Below are 21,026 nucleotides of genomic sequence, written 5' to 3'. Positions count from 1 at the left end.
ACCCAGGCTGGAGTGCAGTGGCACGATTCTCGGCTCACTGCAAGCTCCGCCTCCTAGGTTCCCGCCATTCTCCTGCCTCAGCCTCCCGAGTAGCTGGGACTACAGGCGCCTGCCACCACACCCTGCTAATTTTTTGTATTTTTAGTAGAGACTGGGTTTCACCATGTTGGCCAGGCTGGTCTTGAACTCCTGGCCTCAGGTGATCCACCCGCCTCGGCCCTCCAAAGTGCTGGAATTATAGGCGTGAGCCACCGCGCCTGGCCGGAACTTTTTTTTTTTTTCTTTTTCTTTGAGACAGAGTCTCACTCTGTCACCCAGGCTGGAGTGCAGTGGCACGATTCTCGGCTCACTGCAAGCTCCGCCTCCTAGGTTCCCGCCATTCTCCTGCCTCAGCCTCCCGAGTAGCTGGGACTACAGGCGCCTGCCACCACACCCAGCTAATTTTTTGTATTTTTAGTAGAGACGGGGTTTCACCATGTTAGCCAGGATGATTTCGATCTCCTGACCTCGTGATCCGCCCGCCTTGGCCTCCCAAAGTGCTGGGATTACAGGCGTGAGCCAGCGCGCCCGGCTGGCCAGGACTCTTTTTTTTAACTCTTTTTTTTAACTAGTAATCTTGAGTAAGTAATGATGCGGCTGATGGGAAAGGGGAAGCTGCAGGCCAGACAGGTGGACTCTCAATCACAAGCACACCATGGAGCAGGGAGCCAGGGCCCTGAATGTGGAAGACCAGCCAGACTCAGGTATATGGAGGGGACATCCTTACTGTCCAGCCTCTCCTGATCTCTGCTGGCACCTTAGCCCAGCCAATCCTGTGCCACGTGCACAGGAAGCCTGCCTGCCTAGGTTCTTTCCACAGGAAGCTCCCTGGACCTTGGTGGAGTCTGAGCCCACCAGGGTCCCCACACCCAAGAGCTCAGGTTGAGGCCTGGGGAGGAGGGGAAGGAACCCACCGGCTCACAGTCCCCAACAAGGAGCCACTGAGAAGGGTGGGTAAAGGCTGCGGGGATAGATAGCTCTTGCGGCAGGCCTGGTGACTGATAAGCCCAGGCAGCACCCTGAGAGTTGGCACTCGCCCCTCTGCCCCGCACCCCAGGGCTTTGCTTTGCGCCCTCCGCCCGGACTCTGGCCTTTCTCTTCTTCGTCTGCCTGGGAGTCCCTCCAGGGCAGGGCCTGGCACTGTCTAGTGAATGTCGGCTCGTAGTGGACCCGAAGGAACCCTACAGTCAGCCCCAGAGCCGCGGGAGATCCACGATGCGGCCGGCGCCCCCCTCCCCGCCCTCACCCTCACGGGCTCCCGGCTCCTCATTCCTCGCGGGGCTCCACTCTGGACCCGCCCGCCTCGTCCTTCATCCTCAGAGACTCATTGGTCCCATTCCCCTCGGGCCTCGCCCTTCAGGTGCTCGGGCCATGCCCGTCCGACCGCGCTGCTTCCGCCTCGCAGTCCTGTCTCACCCGCTTCTCTCGTAGGCCCTTCTACCCCCCCGCGAAGCCCGGCTCCCGGGTTCCGCTTCCACAGGGCCGCCCTCTCTCCTCCGAGATCCAACGCCTCGCCCCTCGGTAAGAGGCCCGGGACTCGGCCCACGGCCCCGCCCCCCACTTGACTAGTCCGCCCCTGGAAGGCCAGCTCCTCCTCTCGACGCCTCTGCTCTCTCCACCCGGGACTTCTCGCTGCCAGGCCGGGTCCTCTCACCGTCAAGGCCCGCCCCTTGCCAACGGTTCTCGCCTATTCGCCGAAAGCCCCCCCTCCCAGATTGCCGCAGGGCAGGGGCGGAGACAGCCCGGGCGGTCCCAGGCTCCGCCCCCGGAAGCCTCACTTCCGGGCGCGAGCACCCCCACCCCCGCCCCGCCTCGCCCAGGCGGCAGAGAGGAGACTATGGAACGTCAGGTGAGGGCTCGGCCCGCGGTCCCCGTGGTCCCTGCAGCCCGGGCCGGGCCTGACCCTGGTGTGTCCCCTGCGCAGGTGCTGCTGAGCGAGCCCGAGGAGGCGGCGGCTCTGTATCGGGGCCTTAGCCGCCAGCCCGCGCTGAGCGCCGCCTGCCTGGGCCCGGAGGTCACCACACAGTACGGCGGCCAGTACCGGACGGTGCACACTGGTGTGTGTGCGAAGGGGAACTGGCTGGCGACGGGGTCGCGCACTGGGGTGGGAAGGAAGCGGGTGTGGAGGGCTCGCTGCTTGACAGTGTGTAAGGGTGTATGGGGAGCCGGCCTGTACTTGGAGGATACACTCCCACAGGTCCCTGCACACAGGTGTGTGGGGAGGCGGGGGCGTGCGGGGCGTTATCGAATGGTGCCCATGAGTGCACGAGATGATGGTGTAGGGGTAGAATTCAAACCTGGGCTCAGGGCGTGGACTTTGTAGGGTTCTCCGCCAACACTCCATCCCATACACATGCCAGGCTGCCCTCAAGATTCCAGGGTGGGTGCTGGGATTACTAGGGGGTTCTCTCAAAGAGGCTGTCAGCTCAGGCTCTGGAGGCCTGGACTAGGGTTGTGGACAAGTGTTGTCCAGCCCGCAGCCAGGGTGTCAGTGTCTGGAGACAGATTGACAGACTGCGGAAGATCTAGGCCTTCCTGGGTCAGGTGGGTTGGGGGGCAGTAGCCAAGAGTAGCCAAGACAAGGTGAGCAGCCTCATGCCTCCCCTCACAGAGTGGACCCAGAGGGACCTGGAACGCATGGAGAACATTCGATTCTGCCGCCAATACCTGGTGTTCCATGACGGGGACTCAGTGGTGTTTGCCGGACCTGCAGGCAACAGTGTGGAGACCCGGGGGGAGTAAGTTTGAGGAAGGAATCTTGTGAGCAAGGCCACAGCGTCTGCAATGCAAGTCTTTTGTGAATGCCCACCATGTACCTAGAAGGGAGGCCAGGAGCCAGATTCTTGCCCCCTTGGGAGCTCATTCAGTTTCTGGTGACATGGCCTGATAAGCACCGGAGGCTTGCTCCAAACTCACCTGGACTAGAGCCTGTGGTGGCCTGGGGAGCTGGGGAGAGTAGAGTCTCTGCCTCAGGGAGGAAAGGCAAGGTGCTCCAGAAGCTGGTGTGGGGCCAGAGCCTCCAGAATCTCTCCTAAGAGGTGGTGCCCAGTAAGGGAGCAGGAAGGGGTTATTGCAAGATACTCCTGACCTGTGCTACCCCATGTCCACAGACTGCTGAGCAGAGAGTCTCCTTCAGGCAGCATGAAAGCTGTGCTGCGCAAGGCTGGAGGCACGGGCCCTGGGGAAGAGAAGCAGTTCCTGGAGGTGAGTCTACATGGAACCAGGTAGTGGGTGACTAGAGAGAGGCTCTGCCCCACAGATAAGGCTCTGTTAGCGGGCAAACAGCCTAATGCCCAGATGTCCTCAGGTCTGGGAGAAGAACCGGAAGCTCAAGAGTTTCAACCTATCAGCGCTGGAGAAACATGGGCCTGTTTATGAGGATGGTGAGGCATCTGGCTGGTGAGCAGGCAGGGTGGACAGGAGGGGTAGCCGTAGCCCTGGGCCCCCCCTGATTGGCCCTCCCTGCACCCAGACTGTTTTGGCTGCCTGTCCTGGTCGCACTCGGAGACACACTTGTTGTATGTGGCAGAGAGGAAGCGCCCCAAGGCCGAGTCCTTCTTTCAGACCAAAGCCTTGGACGTCAGTGCCAGCGATGATGAGATAGCCAGGCTGAAGAAGCCAGACCAACCCATCAAGGTGCTCGTGGTCAATCCACGAAGGCCCAGCAGGGCAGCCCTGGGGCTCACTGTGCTCCCCTCCCATACTGTGCTTGTCAGACCTGGGGAGGCACTAGCTTCTAGGAAGCAGAGCAGGTCCTATAGACAGGCTGGGCATTGAGTATCTTGTGTTCTCAGGGGGATCAGTTTGTGTTTTACGAAGACTGGGGAGAAAACATGGTTTCCAAAAGCATCCCTGTGCTCTGCGTGCTGGATGTCGAGAGTGGCAACATCTCTGTGCTTGAGGGGGTCCCTGAGAATGTGTCCCCTGGACAGGTCAGCAGCAACAGCCTATGTCCCTCCTGGAGTCTGGGGCCCTTCTTCAGCTACCATCCCTTGCTCACTTCTGCCCTGTGATCTTGTTTGCAGGCATTCTGGGCCCCTGGAGATGCTGGTGTGGTGTTTGTGGGCTGGTGGCATGAGCCCTTCCGGTTGGGCATCCGCTTTTGCACCAATCGCAGGTGAGGGAGTGGGGCAAGGCAAGGGACCTTGCAGCCCAGCTGGCCTTGAGACTGAATGTCTGTCTCGCGGTTCCAGGTCAGCCCTGTACTATGTGGACCTCATCGGGGGGAAGTGTGGTAAGTGGCTGATGCCCACCTGTGCTTTGCTGACACATGTTGGCCCTGCCAGCCTGCGTGATGCTCTTGTTTCCATCTGGCCCAGAGCTCCTCTCAGACGATTCCCTGGCTGTCTCTTCTCCCCGGCTGAGCCCAGACCAATGTCGCATTGTCTACCTGCAGTACCCATCTCTGATCCCCCATCATCAGTGCAGCCAGCTGTGCCTGGTGAGCTGGAGGTGGCGGGGATGGGAGGATGGTCAGCAAGAAGATGGGATGGTGGATGAGAGCTGAAGGGCCAGCATCATCTCCCCATGGGCCCTCAGTAGGTGCCCTTCTGTCCTCAGTGCAGCAGCAGTGTGAGTTCTGCCTGTCCTCTCAAGGCAGGGCCTAGAGGTTGAGAGTGCTGCCATGGAGAGCTTTGCACTGTTGGGGCATGCCACCTTGAGAGAATGCTGATCTGCTGATCTGCAAGAATGCTCCTCCCCTTGGCTCTCAACTGCATGTAACCAGGCTCTGCAAGGGGCTGGGATATAGTGGGGAGTTACACAATCCCAGACCCTCCCCAGGAAGAGCTCTGAGCCCCTAGTAAAAGTCAGAGGGACATGCCTATCTGAGGCCCCTTGGGCATCTGGTCCAGGTCACCAGAAAAGAGATATATCAGGCTCATTCCAGTTCCCTCCTCTCCTGGGGCTACCTAAGGCAAAAGGGGATAGGCACGGGGCACTGTGCCCTAAGGGAACTGCCTGTCCCCTACTGGGCCTGACCATTGTGTTCTCTTGCAGTATGACTGGTATACCAAGGTTACCTCAGTGGTGGTAGACATTGTGCCTCGGCAGCTGGGAGGTAAGGCATACCTGGCTGGGTGGGTGCAGTGGGGCCTGTAGCTCTGCTTTCCTGCCATCTGTTGCATCCCGCCCCGTTCTTCTTTCCTAGGTTCCTTCTGAGGGCCCTCCCTCCCTGCTGGGCCAGCCCTATGCCCAGCATCCTCAGGGAGTGGGGCTGTCACCATAGGGAACAATTCAATAGCAAGGAGTTGTAGGACCAAGCTGAGATCAGAGTGGCCCAAGCTGATGATGTGTTATTTCCTGTGCTGCAGGTCATAATTAGATTTTTCTTATTTTTCCAATGGCTGGTTCAAACCAAAACCATGATTCCTTCGAGTGGGTCTCAGGAAGTGCACTAGGTTGGAATGTCACACTTGAGAGGCTCTGGACCCAAGGGCATGATATTATCCTGTCCGCCATCCTAACCCCAGCAACCTTTGTCCAGCTCTGAAGTCAGCTGGGTCTTCAGGAGGGTGGCTCTTGGCTGAGAGACTCCTGTCTTGAGTGTTCATAGCTCTGCTTGGATTCTCCTGGAACATCTCAAGGATGAGTCTCTTGTTTTCTCAGGCCACCCGGCCAGTTCCAGGAGTTCAGTAGATGAGGGATAGCCTCTTTGTCTTCTCTTTGGGTTGCAGGGATGCAGTGGTGGGAACGTAGTATGAATCCCAGCTCTGCCCTAAATTAGCTATGTCCTCGGACAGGGTCCTGGCCTCCCTGAGCTCCCATTTCTTCATGGAGGGGTGATTATGTCTGCCTGCCTCATAGGATTATAGTGAGCGTTAAGTGAGTGATGATATTAAAGGGCAGGATTTACTGAGCCTCCTGTGCCAGACACTGTGCTAAGCACCACAGTGGAGATAAGACAGACAAATGATATCTTGGTTAAAGCACCTGGTACCTACCTGGGCTCAACTGAAGCAACTCAGGAGAGCAAGTGCTTTTCCTCTCAGCACCCACGGTTTCTCTCTGGAGCTCTTGAGCTCTGCCTCTCTGGGTCCCCAGAGGCCTCTGCCCCTCAGCCACCACTCAGGCAGTTCCTCATCACGTAGGGTGCCCCCATGTGTGCCACAAACTGCAGGGGCCCGACTGGTGCCTGAGCAGGGCCCTGGGTGAATTCCCCAGTACCCTAGCCTGCCTTGTAGACTTAACCCTCCCTACCTCTACTGCTGGATGCAGCCCCAGCCCTCCTGTCTTTACAGAGAACTTCTCTGGGATCTACTGCAGCCTTCTGCCTCTGGGATGCTGGTCAGCTGACAGCCAGAGAGTGGTCTTTGACTCGGCTCAGCGCAGCCGGCAGGTGAGGGACACTGATGGTGTTGAGGGGCAGCCCCTGTGGTCAACCCCCAGGAGCCCTGCGCCCCTGAGACATAGCACGTGCATGCCCCTGGGTGAAATGCCCAGCCACAAAGTCTCATCAGCCCCTTAAAACCCTGCCTGCCCATCCTGGACTCATTTCTCTTGGAAGGGACAGGCTGGCCTGGTACACCACAGCAGAACTCAGGCCTTTTCATCTGAGGCAGAGATGCAACCCCTCCCAGGCATTTCTAGCTGGGGGTCAAGGGGACTGCCACTGGGGTGGGTCCCTGAACACTCTGTAATGGCAGCTGATGGGGACAGGACTGAGCCCTTCCCCCAGGGATGGAGTAAAGGCACCCACAGTGTGCCAGGCTCCTTTTGGGTGTGATATTTGGTGCTCGTGCCAACTCAAAGGGGCTCAAAGCCATTCCTTACCTTGCCCAGGGTCACCCAGCAAGTTGTGATGGTGCTGGGATTTGAACCCAAGCCCTCACGCTACTCCCTACTGCACTGAGTAACCATCACCATAGCTGTCCACAGCCTTGGTCTGGCCAGGGCTCTCCAAGACGGTAGAGAGGAGGTAGGGGAGGGACCCATAGGTAGGGTCTCTTGGGACTCTTGGATGTGGTCCCACATGTGGCCTCCCCTCTGCTTCAGGACCTGTTTGCTGTGGACACCCAAGTGGGCACTGTGACCTCCCTCACAGCTGGTGAGCAAGGCTTTGGGGATGGTGGTAAGGACAGGGCTGGTGAGCAAGCCTGCCAGGCAGTGGGGGACTGGAGCTCCAGCATGTGGGGCAGTGATGGCATTCTCAGCCACTCAGCACCACTGACTGTTCCACAGCCTTTACTAACAGGTCCCCAAAGGCCCTGTCCGTGCAGACCCTTACCCAACCAACAGACTAGCTTCCCTGCTCTACTGCCCTTTAGCACTTAACTCTGCTCCATGTGTCCTGGCCCAGCCTCAGCATGGCCCCTACCTCTGCTCCTAAAACCCACAAAACTCTCTCTTACCAAGATCTGCCAGAGTCATCTTTCTCCCTCTGCAAACCTTGGGTGCCTGTCTCAGGCAGAGGCAGCTCTGCCACCTCAGGGCCCAGGAAAAGCCCAGTGTTGACTCCTGCATCTTCCCCATACTTAGGCCTGGTGATTCTGCCCTTGAGATGTGTTTTGAGTCCTCCACCTGACCTGACTGTACCCGCTCCTCCACAAAGCTACCAAAATATTATTCCAAAGCTACATCTCATTGTACAACTGCTTCAGAATCTGCTTGGACACCACTGCCCCAAATCAGCACACTCCCCGGTCCCAGCTGCCACCCTGCACACAGCAGCCACCAAGGGACAGGCAGATGTGTCTGCATGGTCTGATGTATCTCAAGGTCTGGCAGTTCCCAGCCCAGCCAGTGTCTGTCAGATGAACAAGGGACTGAGAGCAGGAGGCTCATCCAGGGCCATGTGCAGTTGGGCACCTTCTTGGGCACCTTTCCATAGAATCTCCAGCCTGGGACTCTGTTAAAGAGAAGCAGGTAAGAAAGGTGATGGCTCCTGCTAAGCACTTAGTGGCATCTGCCTTTTCCAGGAGGGTCAGGTGGGAGCTGGAAGCTGCTCACAATTGACAGGGACCTCATGGTGGCACAGTTTTCCACACCCAGCCTACCTCCAACCCTGGTGAGTGTCGGTGGGTCCCAGGCCATGGAGGCAGGGGGTCTGGGCAGGCCAAGCTCACCAGGTCAGGGAATTGGCCCCTGAGTCTGACCATGGCTGGTCAGCATACAGATGGGCCAAGACACAGGCCCAGCTTGGCATGGTCCATGAGGGTTTGGCACTCACAGGGACGAACTACTAGGCTAGAATCTGCTCTGTACAGAACAAGGTGCCTGGGGAAGTACCCAGTCCTGGTATTACAGATCTAAGGAGACAACAGAGCCTAAAAGCTGAGGAGGGAAGGGTGTGCCTATGTGTGATTGTATGAGTGTGAATACCTTGGTATATACCATCCCACAACAGGAAGCCATGCTATACCCTCTGGAGGTGGGTGGAGGGCCCAGCATAGTGAGAGCTGCCTATTTCCCACTGTGGGCAAAAGGGAAGGGCAGGGAGGCAGCCAGGCCACCTGTGACATATTCCTTCCCCTTGGCAGAAAGTTGGGTTCCTGCCTTCTGCAGGGAAGGAGCAGTCAGTGTTGTGGGTGTCCCTGGAGGAGGCCGAGCCCATTCCTGACATCCACTGGGGCATCCGGGTGCTACAGCCACCCCCAGAGCAAGAGAATGTGCAGTATGGTGAGCTGGGCCAGGGGCAGAGGGATGTCTTCTCCAGGTTCCCCAGCACAAAGCCTCTGCGGTGACCTTTGCTACCTCCTGTCTCGCATTGTGGGGTTTCTGGGGATGACCTCTAAGAGGTTTTCTGTTCCTCTTGTGGATGGGCATGGGAAGTAGCATCTAGACATCTGAGCGCCTGCTCTGGGTATCACCTGGGCTCCACCAGGCCAAATCATGTGTGGTGGGAAGACCCAGGTCCAAAGAAAATAGGCCTCATACAAGTCTCAGTGACCACACCTCATCCTGAATGCTGTCCCTGCAGGGTGGGGCTCCCTGACGAGGGCAGAAGCAGCATGAGACTTCTGGGGTCCATGTGTCATGGTGTGGACTACCTTGGCCAGGTCTCTGACCCAGAGGTCAGCCCCAGACCTGCAGCTACAGATGGGCCCTTGGTTGGGGAAGCCCCTAGGCTGGCCCTGCTGACTGCTGCCCTCTCCTTGCAGCTGGCCTTGACTTTGAAGCAATCCTACTGCAGCCCTGCAACCCTCCAGATAAGACCCAGGTGCCCATGGTGGTTATGCCCCACGGTAGGCATCTGGTGTTAAAGAGCCCTTGCCCTCCCAGCCCTCCTCCTAGCTGGCCCTTTCACCCTCTGCTCCCTGTCTGCAGGGGGGCCCCATTCATCCTTTGTCACTGCCTGGATGCTGTTCCCAGCCATGCTTTGCAAGATGGGCTTTGCGGTACTACTAGGTGAGTGAGCAGGGACCCACAGCTCTGTTAGGACTGTGGTGGAGTGAGAGGGGTGGACCTGGTTTGTACAAGCACCATGGGTGCCACTCTAGTCTCCAGGTCTTTCTGTAGCCCAGACCTAGTAACCACTACCAGGAACTGCCGGGGCCCAGCCTCTGGTTCTGTGGCATAGTGATAACAAGGACTAACTTGGAACTTCCAGGGGAAGGGCACTGTGGTTACTTGGTGGCAGCCTCAAATCTCTGGGTCCCTTCCCCTTGACAGTCTGTGGTATAGCTGGCCCCAGGGCCTACTTCACAGATGTGTGGAAAGGGTGTCCAGGGGGCTGGGAATGTTGCCTGACTACACTGTCTGGTCCCTCCCCGCCCTCAGTGAACTATCGTGGCTCCACGGGCTTTGGCCAGGACAGCATCCTCTCCCTCCCAGGCAATGTGGGCCACCAGGATGTGAAGGATGTCCAGGTAGCAGGGGCTGGGGCTTCTGGACAGGCTGAAACATGGGCTGCCAGGGGGATGCCCCCATTCAGCTGAGTGGGCAGCTGGCTGCAGCATGCTTTGCCCCACCCTACAGTTTGCAGTGGAACAGGTGCTCCAGGAGGAACACTTTGATGCAAGCCATGTGGCCCTTATGGGTGGTTCCCATGGTGGCTTCATCTCCTGCCACTTGATTGGTCAGTACCCAGAAACCTACAGGGCCTGCGTGGCCCGGAACCCTGTGATCAACATCGCCTCCATGTTGGGCTCCACTGACATCCCTGACTGGTAGGCATACACCACAGGTCCCTGCCCTTCCCTTCTCTACCTCATATTCTCATGGAGCCCTGCAGGCCTAGAATTCCTGGGTCTGCATCAGCTCAGTGTCTTGCAGGTGCGTGGTGGAGGCTGGCTTTCCTTTCAGCAGTGACTGCCTGCCAGACCTCAGCGTGTGGGCTGAGATGCTGGACAAATCGCCCATCAAATACATCCCTCAGGTATGCAGCCCCCTCCTTGCCCTGTGTGCTGCCCATCCATCCAGAACCCAGGGCCCAGCTCAACACAGCTCCCTACTCCTCTCCAAACACCCAGGTGAAGACACCACTGTTACTGATGTTGGGCCAGGAGGACCGGCGTGTGCCCTTCAAGCAGGGCATGGAGTATTACCGTGCCCTCAAGACCCGGAATGTGCCTGTTCGGTGAGTGCAGCAGGAAGGCCCTGGCAGCTGGTGGGCAGCTGAGCATAGGAGGACCCTCCAACCTTAAATGTTGCTGACTAATTTCTACAGGCTCCTGCTCTATCCCAAAAGCACCCACGCACTATCAGAGGTGGAGGTGGAGTCAGACAGCTTCATGAATGCTGTGCTCTGGCTACGCACACACTTGGGCAGCTGAAGCCCTGCCATTCTGCATGAGCTGATCAGCCTGTGCCACACTTCGCTCTTGGGGAGCTCCAAGGTCTGGCAGGGCAACAGGAGGCTTTCTGGGCTCTGGACTCCACGGATGCGTGGGCAGAGGAATGTGGGCTATGTAGTCATAATAAATTAGGACACAGAGCCTGGTTCCTGCTGGTACTTTGTACCAAGCCAATCCCAACACCACCTCCCACCCTGGTGTGCAGAGACCCTAGGTTCTGGGTGTGGTAGCCACAAGGGCTTCATCTGCCTCCAGTGTGAGAAGGGAAGGAACAGTGAGAGGCTTAGCCTCTGCCTGTCCTGGCAACCAGGACTCTGTACCAGCCTAGCTTCCCTGTTGCAGCCCCTTCCATTAGCAACGACTCTGCACCACCCTTCCCAAGAGTATGTCTAGGGGACTAGTGAGACCCTGCCTTTCCACGGCACCCATGGGCAAAAGTAGTCCCAGGGACAGATCACCTAGCCCAGGGTGTGCTGGGCTCAAGCCACCCAGGCCCTAGCAAGGAGTCACTAACTCATTTCCTGGAAGCAGAGGCTAAGAAGCATCTGTACAGGCGTAAAGAGGAAAAGTGGCTTTATGTCTGACAAGAAGTTTTGTCCTTCCCAAGGCATATGGGGTCAAGGCTGGGCCTAAGCCAGTCTCATGACCTTGTGAATCCAGTCCACAAACACAGAGACACGCGTGAAGACGGCTGGCCAGCGGGACCTTGCGCACACTCGGTTGGGGATTATAATTCCTTCCAGGACCCAGCAGTTGTGGGTAAAGCAGGCAAGTGGGCCCCCGTAGTCACCCTGGCAGGTAGGAGAACTGATGAGGGCCCTGGGCCACAGCAATGACTAGCCCCCTTCATGATAAAATAGTTCATTTCTAGCCCCCCCATACCCTCCCAGGGCTGGCCCAGGGCCCTGCCACCAACCTCACAGGCCCCCACAGGGGCCAACAGTCCATCAGTGCACATCTCGCTCTCCCGCACACGTCCTCGGTGCTTGATGTTACACTCCTGGTTGGAGATGACGTTCAGCAAGGCCACATTTAGGACTGTGTCATTACCCGTACCTGCAGTGAGGCGAATGGGGAGAAGGAGAGGGCCCTGGAGGAAGATCCAAGGCTGGGCTTCCTGGCCACGAGCAGTCCTGTGCACTGTGCTCTTACCTTTGGTCTCACCCCAGCCTGCAATCTCACACTTGGTCCCTGGAGGCACCACATACCATTCAGGGGGCAGGCAGATCAGGGCCACACGCTGGTTCAGGGTCACAGATCTTTAGCAAGAATGGGGGCACTCAGGGTCTGAGGCCACAAGGCCCAGTCCCACCTCACACCCTCCCAGGTTGTCCACATACCTCTCCAGCTTGAGCAGGACAAGCTGGGAGCCTGAGGGCCCACACACCATCTTGGCTACTGGGACCCGCTGTAGGCCTGGCTCTCCATGCTGTGGGTTCTGGAACAGGGTGCCCAACCATACCTCATAGCCCATGAGAGGCATATGGCTGGGAGAGAAGCTCTGTTAGGTCATTTGTGACTCTCAGTCCATTGCCCCAAGGCTCACTGGTTAGCTTGCCTGGGGAAGGGGGAAGGTGGGATGAGACTGGGTCCCCAAACACAAGGGAGGCTCACCAGGAGGAGAAGCACTGCCGGGCAGTCAGTATCCACTGCTCCTTCACTAGAGACCCGCCACAGAAATGCTGGCCCTGCCTGGAGGAGTGGGGAATTAGGACAGGGAACAGAGTCCTGGGACAGATGCTAGACCTGCCATCTTCTGGCTAGGACCTCTGGGGGCAGGGATAGATTCCCAACCCCCAGTGGGATAACTACAGAGGACACAACCTTAGCTGCTCTCTGTGGGAGACAAGCAGTTGTGCCTCACCGATTCCGCAAGCTGACTGTCCAGGGTGAGTTGCCCGGATGGCCCCCAACCACACGCAGCTTGGAACGACGCTGATCCAGTCGATCCACCCTCTTGCCACACTTCTCAAACTGCACCTGGTCTGTGGGATGGGATGGGCTGGATGAAACCCAGACTGTGTGGATGTGGTGGGCTAAAGGGCCTGACCCATAACTGGCCCAACTCCTAACCTGGGGGGTCCAGGATTGATGGCGGCTGGTCATCAGCTGAAAGACAAAGTTCACTGGGGTTAAGGGAGCCAGTCTTTGGTGGTGGGGGTTGAGGCAGGGTCATGGGGGAAGCATCACTAGTGCTCACCGCAGCGTCGCAGGGCACAGTAGTCGAATGGGGTCCCTGGGTCCATCGTGTAGCACCAGGGCCCATGGCTATCCCCATCTGGGTTCCGGCAGAAGTTCTCCTCCAGTTGTGCGTGCGGTTCAGGGGTAAACGTGAACCTAGGAGCGGGAGCAAAATCGTGGCAGAGTAGTGTCAACCATCTCCAGGCTCTGGTCCCAGACACCAAAACATGCCGCCCCGGGGTTAGGGCCCTGGCGGGGCCGGGAGCACCAGGAACTCACTGCGGCTTGTGCGGTGTCTCAGCGGACCAGCGCTGGCACTGGACACCCTTGCGGGTCTTGCTGACCGTGCCGCGGTACTGCTCCCCTGTGCCGTGGTAGCAGTCTGCGGCGGGTGGGGGCAGCCATCAGGCCGAGACCTCGCCCTGGCCCTCCGGTTCCAGGCTTCCAGCCCCGGCTCTAGCCCCCAAGCTTGGGCCTCACCCTGGGGCCGCACGTCGTCCGCACAACGCCGAATCTGGTAGCAAAAGGCCACGCGCATGCCGGGCCGCAGTGTAAAGCACCAGGGCGCCTCTGAGCCGTCGGGGTTCCGGCAGAAGTTCTCCCGAAGGTCTCTAAGCAGGCGCTCCACTCAGTCCTAGCCCGCCAGCCTCCAGCCCTAAGCCCGTGACTACCCTCCTCCCGTCTCACCCGCGGCAGCACGTCCCAACACCCGCCCCCCACCTCACTTGCACGCGTATTTTTCTGGCGTAAATCGGTGCTGATGCGGGATTTGCGCGTCCCAACGCTGGCAAGGTACGCCCGCGGTGGTGGTGTTGGCTGTGCCCCGGTAGCCCTCACCCTTCCCGCGGAAGCAGCTGACAGTCGTGGCCTCGTGGCGGGGCTGTGCCTCGGACCCTTGGATGGACCGAGATAGGTCAGACCCCGAGCTATAGCTGAGATCCCTCTGGGGCTGGGACCAAACCCGCCTTTCGCAGGTGTACGGTACTCCAAGGGATATGCTCTCAGGTCACGACCAGCCCCTCTTCCCTCCCCAGTCAAGCCACGCCCCTCCCCAAGGTTCCCAGGTACCCTCCCAGGCCCGGTTCCCGCCGCCTACCGCAGCGGGGAAGGTCACAGAACTCTCGCTCGAGCTGCGGATCCGTGGTGTAGCACCAGGGCCGCTCGGAGCCGTCAGGATTCCGGCAATAGTTGTCGTCTAGACCTTGGTCGAGGAATCTGGGGGCGGTAATGGGGCGTGAACAAGACCCTGGGACTCAGGCTTGTCTGGCCCCGCCCAATTGCCCTACACGGAGCCCTGCCCCTGGAGTCCTGGACCTTCCCTAGCCCGGCCCCCTGGGTGCCGACACCGCCTGCGCGTACTTGCCCGGCTCGAAGGGGTGCTGGTGCGGGTGCTGGAGATCCCAGCGCTGGCACTCGCGCCCTGACTCCGTGCGATCCACCGCGCCGCGGTAATCCTCGCCATTGCACCAAACACACGCGGCTGGAGACAAACAGCCAGTGGGTTGGTGGACGGGCGTGGGCTTGTCCCTCCACTCTCCCAGCTTGACCCGGCGCCGCTTACCCTCCCGGCAGGATTTGATGCCGCAGCTCTGGAAGCGCACGGCAGGGTTTGTTGTGTAGCACCAAGGACCTCCGGGGTCGCCATCAGGGTTACGGCAGAAGTTCTCTTCCAGGCCATTCCGGAGCGTGGGCGTGTATCTGAGGGCCCAGAACAGCACTATAGTGTGTGCCGGGGGAAGGCCCCAGGCCGGGATGGAGGGAAGGTGTTTGTCTCACCTGTGATCATTCGGGAACTTGTGGCTCCAAGCCTGGCAGGGCAGGCCATCTACGGTTGTGGCCACGGTGCCCCGGTACCCAACCCCATTGTCCATGACGCAGGTCCGTATGTAGTCTGGGAGCAAGAGACAGAAGATCAACTTGGGCTGAGGTCCCCTATCTCCCACCCTGTCCCTCTCCACCCCTACTCGCCTTTCTTCTGGAAGAGGTCACAGCGCCCAGAATGCCGCAGCCTCGTGTGGGGCGAGTGTTGAGTCCATGGCAGCAGTTGGCAACCATGGCTGCTCACATTGTAGTGGAAGGCCCTGGAGAAGGCACAGGGTAACGCCACAGCCCAGCCTGCCCTGCCCCCAGTCTTATCTAGGCCCAGTGGCCACTCACTGGCAGTCCAGTAAGGGCCCACAGCGACCAGCACACTCTTCAGCATCTGCCACATCCTCCTGCCAAGGCCCGGGCACCACTGCATGTAGCAGGTGCTGTAGCTCTGTGCCCCGGAGCACCTGGAAGTCATTCAATGGCGAGCGCTGCCCTGCAGAGTGGGCATGAGTGGGTGCGGGTCAGGTGGGCATACATGTCAGTAATGTGTATTGGTATGTCCACACTTTGTTCATGCAGGGGATCAAAGCTACAAGAGTTCTGGGATGGACCCTGTATGCACTTTCAAGGGCCAGTCTAGCTGCCCTGCACAGATACTTGTGAAAAAAATTTCCCCTGGGAAGCAGGCCCAGACTTGGTAGTTATCACCGGTGCCTCTGTTTAGTGGCAGGCACCGGGCTCAGATCTAACATGTACGCTCTGTGAGAGCAGTTGGTGATGGAGCCTGCCCCATCTCATCTCTCAAATGAGAATGCTAAGGCCCAGAGCCATCACATTACCCAGCCAGGGGCCCTGGCTAGGCATTCAGACACCAAATCTGGGCTCTCACCTGCACAGAGGCATATGCTAGGTTAGAGGGGTAGATCAGGCTCAGGAGAGGTCACTACCTGCTGTGTGCATGCATCTGTGTGGTCCCAACACTGCCTCAGTGCTAGAGCAGACGTGCTAATAGAGGCCTAAGTGGGCAATGTATGTGTGTTCCTAGGGCTTCCCAGCTGTGCTCAAGAGGCCAAGGTCACTGCCCCATGTACACCAAGCCTCTGGCTCCCCAGCTTTTTTCTCATCCTAGGAGGATGGGCCCAACCCCCTCCTGAAGGTAGATGGAGATCAGGGTGGGAGGCACTCACCAGGGATCCCTAAGCATTGGGTCAGAAGCAGCAGGAGTGGGAGCCACTCCATCCTTCTGGCTGGAGGCTGCACTGTGACCCACCACAGCCCCATCCGTGAAGTTGTGAAACCTGTCCCTACGGGATTGGGTGGCTCTGGCTCCACATGTCAGGTCAGGGCTGCTGGACCCTGACCTGAGACCTGGTGACAGGAGCCATGAGGGGCCAGGCCTCAGGTCCCATAGGTCAGTTGCAAGGGTCAGTTACAGCTAGTCCCCTGAGAGGCCTCCCTACTAAGTGGACAGGTGTTAGGAAGGTTTGGTGGGGACACTTGAGGTGCCCTGGGGTTGGGGTGAAACCCCTCTGCAGTCTAGTCGCCCAAGGGCATTGTGAAAGTGAGAGCTGCTAAAGGTCTGGGTTCCAGCCCCTGGGTGACATTAAACTTTTCTGAATTTCAGTTTTTCCCTGTAAATTGGGGAAAATTACTTGCCCCAGCTTCAACACTGCCTCCCCTCCACCCTTTTGCTGCCACCTTATCAGGCCCCAGCTGTAGGCAGGTCAGCCCACGCCCGGCTGCAGAGCCCAGGGAGGCCCATCTCACCCGCCAGAAGTGTCATCCCAGGGGTGAGCGAGGCTGTCCACTAGGACTAAATAAGGGTGGAGGTAACAGGTAGCAGGGACTCTGGCAGGAACGGCCTTTCAGACGTTTTAAGGACCGTCTGAGCGGGGCCTCCAAGTATGGGTAGGAGACAGGTGGCCTAGGGATTCCGGTTAGCACTTCGCATTCTGCCGCAGCAGGGCTGGGAGCATCCCCAGAGCAGGCGGAGGTCGGAGGTGGCGTGGCCTTCCGGCAAAGCTGAGGCCTGGAACAACCCTGTGGGAGGCCCTGGAGGGGATCCACTAGCGGAGCCCGGGCTCGGGCCAGTGCGCGTGCGCGGCTGGAGGCGCTGCGCGCGAGCGTGCGCGTGATTTGGCCCTGGACGGACGCCGTAGCCAAGAGGTTGGGCGGATGTTGTGAGCCGGGTCGCGGCCGCCGAGGCTCGGGGTGAGTGAGGGGCGGCTGGGCTCTGAGCCTGGCGGGTTCCGGCTGCTCCCTTCGCGGTCCAGGCTAGTCCAGTGCGAGGGCAGCTGCAGCGCAGGGATCGTGTTGCTAAACTCCGAGCGGGAGCTGTTCTGGCAGGTCCTCTGGAGCTTGGGGCCAGGCGAGGGCGACTTGGGGGAGCCATACGCCGCCCTCGCTGTCCTTGGGCTCCCAGACGGCGGAGTAGGTTAGGTTTTGAGCCCGAATACCCCGGCGGGGCTGGATGGGATAGCCGTGACAGGGAGTCCCCGGGCGGGGACAAGGTCCGTCTCTCACCTGGGTCCTCAGCAACTGACACCCGGAGTGGGTGTCTCGAAGGTTTGCTCATCAAATGAATGACTGCGTTTAATCAGACCTTCAACTACTCTGGTAGTGAAGGGGCACCGATCACGGACGCCCACCGAGGGCCCGAGGTCGGGAAAACCACCTTCCCGAGGGGCAGGCGTGGTGCAGACCCACAAGGGTTTGTGGCGGGAGTAGAGGGTCTGTTTGGGGTGAGATAAGAGGCTGAGCTGCAGAGTAGGGAGTGCTGGCTAAGGCAGTGCTACAGAGCGAAACTCTAGACCTGCGCTGTCTAATAGAACTTTATATGGTGGTGGGAATGTCCTACCTTTGTGCTGTCCAATAAAGTAACCATTAGCCACTTGCGGTCATTGAACTCTTGAAATGTGGCTAAGGCAACTGAGAAATCTAATGTTAATTTTTACAACTTTAAATTTAAGTAACCTCATGTGGATGATGGCTGCTGTGTTGGACAGCACAGCTACACATCAGTGAGACCAGCTCCAGGGACTCAGTGCAGGTTCTGGAGCAGCTGCAGCAGCAACATGATATGAGGGATAGATGCACTAGGAGGACCAGTGGAGTTTGCCATGAGGGCTGGGCAAAGGTGGTGCTTGTATGAGGTGGGAGGCCCCATGTGTGAGTGGAAACAGGGGAACTATCAGGACCATGGATAAAAGAAGGGAGGAACCCAGGGCTGAGGAAAGAGCCTCCAGCCTTGTGGGGAGTAAGTGGGACTTATGGCTAGAGATGACCAGACCAGTGGTGGTCTGCACTTGGGGGAATGTGTAGGACTCTCGCTTCTGGTTGTGAGCTGGACTCAGGATGGCTTACAACTGAGATGGAAACAGGGGCTCTGCCCCAGGACACCTCACTTTGGACATTTTGGTCTGATTTCCACAGAGCTGAGACATTTAGTTATGGTTCAGCAAAAATGTATCTGGTACCTGCTCTCTGCCCAGGCCTGTGCTGGGCACAGGGACACTGGAGAACAAGAAGTGGTCCCTGTCACATGGGCCTAGACCCCGGCTACCCTCCCTGTGTAGGAAGCTGGGAGCCCCTGCATTCCCCTGCCCTATGTGTTAGTGTGCATGCCCCTGGCCTCACCTGCTCCCAAGCCTTCCTGCCATGGCAGGACTGAGGTCAGGTTTGGGGGCCCCTGGCTGGCCCTGAGTAGACAGGCTCTGTGTCTGGCTCAGCCTCCAGGACCACTGGCTGCCCATAAGAGATGAAGGATGGCATCCAAGGGGGCCGGCATGTCTTTCTCCCGCAAGAGCTATAGGCTGACCTCAGATGCTGAGAAATCCAGGGTCACAGGTAAGGGCTGGCAGGGAAGGAAGGAGGCTCCTCTTGTTGGGAGGAGAAGGAAGGGACAAAGGCCTCAGGCCTTGCTGCATCTGTGGCTGGCCTAAGACCAGAAGTCTCTGGGGCCTGCAGGGGCCAGGAGCTACACTGATCATGTGGCCCTTTTCTCCCTTCTGACTTGTGGCTCAGGCATTGTGCAGGAGAAGCTGCTGAATGACTACCTGAACCGCATCTTTTCCTCTTCTGACCATGCACCCCCAGCAGCCACCAGCAGGTATGGCTGGGTGGGTGGCCCCTCCTCACTCCGCTGGACCAGACCAGAGCAGGGAGGCTGCAGTTGTAGGGAAAGGGAGCCTGGGCTCTGGACAGATAGGCTTAGGCTCTGTTCTTACTGTGCTCCTGGCTGCAAGATCTCTGGCCAGAGAGTCTGCCTTCCATACTCTGTCTGCTTCTTCCTGTCTCCAGGCAGTGCTAGTTCCTTCTGAGAATCAGGGAGCAGAGGTCAGGGAGCGGGTGCACATTTATGCCCAGCTAGCACCTGGCACCTATTCCACACCCAGCATCTGGCCTTGCATGTACCTGCCCACACATTGGCCTCAGCCTGGCCCCTTGTAGCTTCTGACTGATCTTGTAAAGAACAAACCCCTCCAGGGCCTTTTCTTTACAAGTTTGATACTTAGAAGTGTAGTCAGTATAAAAGTTACAAGTACATTTTAGCAGAAACTTAGAGACAGAGGGCCAGGCACAGTGGTTCACACCTGTAATCCCAGCACTTTGGGAGGCCAAGGTGGGTGGATTGCTTGAGTCCAGGAGTTCAAGACCAGCCTGAGCAACATGGCGAGACCCCATCTCTACAATAAAATATAGAAATTAACTGGGCATGGTGGCGTGCACCTGTAGTCCCACTCTTAGGGAGGATGATGCGGGAGGATCACTTGAGCCTAGGAGGTTGAGGCTGCAGTGAGCTGGCCTCTGCATGCCGCTGCACTCTAGCCTGGGTGACAGAGCAAGACGCTGTCTCAAAAAAAAGAAGGAAAAGCACCTGCTATCTTGTTATTTTAACATGACCATTCAAATGTGATTCTTTTCTGTTTTCTTTGTGTTACATTTTTAATTTTTAATTTTTGTGGGTATATAGTAGGTATATATATTTATGGGGTACCTGAGATACTTTGATACAGGCATGCAATGCATAATAACCACATCATGGGAAATGGGGTATCCATCCCCTCAAGCATTTATCCTTTGTGTTATAAACAATCTAGTTACACTCTTTTAGTTATTTTTAAATGTACAATTATTATTTCCTGTAGTCACCCTGTTCTGCTACCAGATAGGTCTTATTAATTCTATTTTTTTGTACCCATTAGCCATCCCCATCTCCCCACAAGCCCTACACTACCCTTCCAAGCCTCTGGTAACCATCCAATACTTTGCCTGCATGAGTTCAATTGTTTTAATTTTTAGCTCTCACAAGTAAGTAATAACATGCAATGTTTGTCTTTTTCTACCTGGCTTATTTCACTTAACATAGTGACCTCCAGTTCCATCCATGTTGTTGCAAATGACAGGATCTCATTCTTTTTTATGGCTGAATAGTACTCCATTGTGTATATGTACCATGTTTTCTTTCTTTATTCATTTGCTGATGGACACTTAGGTTGCTTCCAAATCTTGGCTATTGTGAACAGTGCTGCAACAAACATGGGAATGCAGATATCTCTTCGATATACTGATTTCCCTTCTTTCAGGTATATACCCAGCAATGGGACTGCTGGATCTTATGGTAGCTCAGTTTTTAGTTTAGCTTTTTTTTTTTTGAGACGGAGTTTTGCTCTTGTTGCCCAGGCTGGAGTGCAGTGGCATGATCTTGGCTCACTGCAACCTCCCGAGTTCTAGCGATTCTCCTGCCTCAGCCTCCCGAGTAGCTGGGATTACAGACACACACCACCACGCCCTGCTAATTTTGGTATTTTTAGTAGAGATGGGGTTTCGCCACGTTGGCCAGGCTGGTCTCGAACTCCTGGCCTCAGGTGATCCTCCCACCTCGACGTCCCAAAGTGCTGAGATTACAGGCATGAGCCACCACACCTGGCCAATTTTTAGTTTTTTAAGGAACCTCCAAACTGTTCTCGATAGTGATTGCACTATCATAATTTACATTCCCACTAACAGCGTACAGGGGTTCCCTTGTTCCACATCCTCGCCAGCATTTGTTATTTCCTGTCTTTTGGATATAAGTCATTTTAACTGGGGTGAGATGATATCTCATTGTAGTTTTGATTTGCATTTCTCTGATGACCAGTGACATTGAGTACCTTTTCTTTCTTTTTTTTTTTTTTTTGAGATGGAGTCTCACTCTGTCGCCCAGGCTGGAGTGCAGTGGCCAGATCTCGACTCACTGCAAGCTCCGCCTCCCGGGTTCAT

The 21,026-nt window shown here is 57.3% G+C and overlaps 3 protein-coding genes across 4 annotated transcripts in view; 2 read left to right on the top strand and 1 right to left on the bottom strand.

Moving 5' to 3' along the window:
- Nucleotides 1–1,306: 1,306 nt before the first annotated feature.
- On the top strand, nucleotides 1,307–10,913 carry APEH (acylaminoacyl-peptide hydrolase). Of its 2 annotated transcripts, none has more exons than XM_011980891.1 (22): nucleotides 1,307–1,888; nucleotides 1,964–2,096; nucleotides 2,651–2,777; nucleotides 3,150–3,243; nucleotides 3,347–3,422; nucleotides 3,512–3,675; nucleotides 3,834–3,971; nucleotides 4,065–4,156; nucleotides 4,233–4,273; nucleotides 4,359–4,480; nucleotides 5,038–5,098; nucleotides 6,279–6,376; nucleotides 7,033–7,084; nucleotides 7,956–8,044; nucleotides 8,517–8,655; nucleotides 9,138–9,221; nucleotides 9,304–9,384; nucleotides 9,757–9,845; nucleotides 9,955–10,145; nucleotides 10,252–10,354; nucleotides 10,449–10,555; nucleotides 10,646–10,913. In XM_011980891.1, the coding sequence occupies exons 1-22, from the start codon at nucleotides 1,877–1,879 to the stop codon at nucleotides 10,749–10,751; spliced, it is 2,199 nt and encodes a 732-aa protein (XP_011836281.1). In that variant the 5' UTR covers nucleotides 1,307–1,876; the 3' UTR covers nucleotides 10,752–10,913. The 2 variants fall into 2 exon arrangements, with proteins under 2 accessions (XP_011836281.1, XP_011836280.1); XM_011980890.1 differs by having other exon boundaries at nucleotides 10,237–10,354.
- A 407-nt stretch (nucleotides 10,914–11,320) lies between these two features.
- On the bottom strand, nucleotides 11,321–16,897 carry MST1 (macrophage stimulating 1). Its single transcript, XM_011980892.1, has 18 exons — nucleotides 15,953–16,897; nucleotides 15,111–15,258; nucleotides 14,922–15,034; nucleotides 14,730–14,844; nucleotides 14,515–14,651; nucleotides 14,313–14,433; nucleotides 14,050–14,168; nucleotides 13,679–13,847; nucleotides 13,434–13,564; nucleotides 13,233–13,335; nucleotides 12,973–13,109; nucleotides 12,846–12,881; nucleotides 12,637–12,757; nucleotides 12,387–12,464; nucleotides 12,113–12,259; nucleotides 11,925–12,031; nucleotides 11,689–11,828; nucleotides 11,321–11,563 (listed from the first exon to the last, which is right to left on the bottom strand). The coding sequence occupies exons 1-18, from the start codon at nucleotides 16,044–16,046 to the stop codon at nucleotides 11,402–11,404; spliced, it is 2,178 nt and encodes a 725-aa protein (XP_011836282.1). The 5' UTR covers nucleotides 16,047–16,897; the 3' UTR covers nucleotides 11,321–11,401.
- Nucleotides 16,888–21,026, top strand: part of RNF123 (ring finger protein 123) — a 33,970-nt gene continuing 29,831 nt past the window's right edge. The window contains exons 1-3 of the mRNA XM_011980895.1: nucleotides 16,888–16,976; nucleotides 18,494–18,611; nucleotides 18,789–18,873. Coding sequence (XP_011836285.1) covers nucleotides 18,530–18,611; nucleotides 18,789–18,873 — 167 coding nt within the window. The 5' untranslated portion in view covers nucleotides 16,888–16,976; nucleotides 18,494–18,529. The remainder of the gene's footprint in view (nucleotides 16,977–18,493; nucleotides 18,612–18,788; nucleotides 18,874–21,026) is intronic.

The sequence above is a fragment of the Mandrillus leucophaeus genome, unplaced genomic scaffold (assembly GCF_000951045.1).
Source record: "Mandrillus leucophaeus isolate KB7577 unplaced genomic scaffold, Mleu.le_1.0 Scaffold22, whole genome shotgun sequence".
Taxonomy (NCBI): Eukaryota; Metazoa; Chordata; class Mammalia; order Primates; family Cercopithecidae; genus Mandrillus; species Mandrillus leucophaeus.
The sequence above is the reverse complement of the archived record's forward strand: the minus strand, read 5'-3'. Positions and strand labels throughout refer to the sequence as shown.

What these genes read in the sequence shown, in the direction of transcription:
- APEH (XM_011980890.1), top strand. An exon ending in AAGAGAAGCAGTTCCTGGAG is followed by an intron (nt 3,244 to 3,346) that starts GTGAGTCTACAT and finishes AGATGTCCTCAG; the next exon opens with GTCTGGGAGAAGAACCGGAA. An exon ending in TGTGACCTCCCTCACAGCTG is followed by an intron (nt 7,085 to 7,955) that starts GTGAGCAAGGCT and finishes TGCCTTTTCCAG; the next exon opens with GAGGGTCAGGTGGGAGCTGG.
- MST1 (XM_011980892.1), bottom strand. Translation starts at nt 16,046, where the DNA reads ATGGGGCTGTGGTGGGTCACAGTGCAGCCTCCAGCCAGAAGGATGGAG. An exon ending in CCAATGCTTAGGGATCCCTG is followed by an intron (nt 15,259 to 15,952) that starts GTGAGTGCCTCC and finishes CCCACTCTGCAG; the next exon opens with GGCAGCGCTCGCCATTGAAT. An exon ending in TGACCTCTTCCAGAAGAAAG is followed by an intron (nt 14,845 to 14,921) that starts GCGAGTAGGGGT and finishes TCTTGCTCCCAG; the next exon opens with ACTACATACGGACCTGCGTC.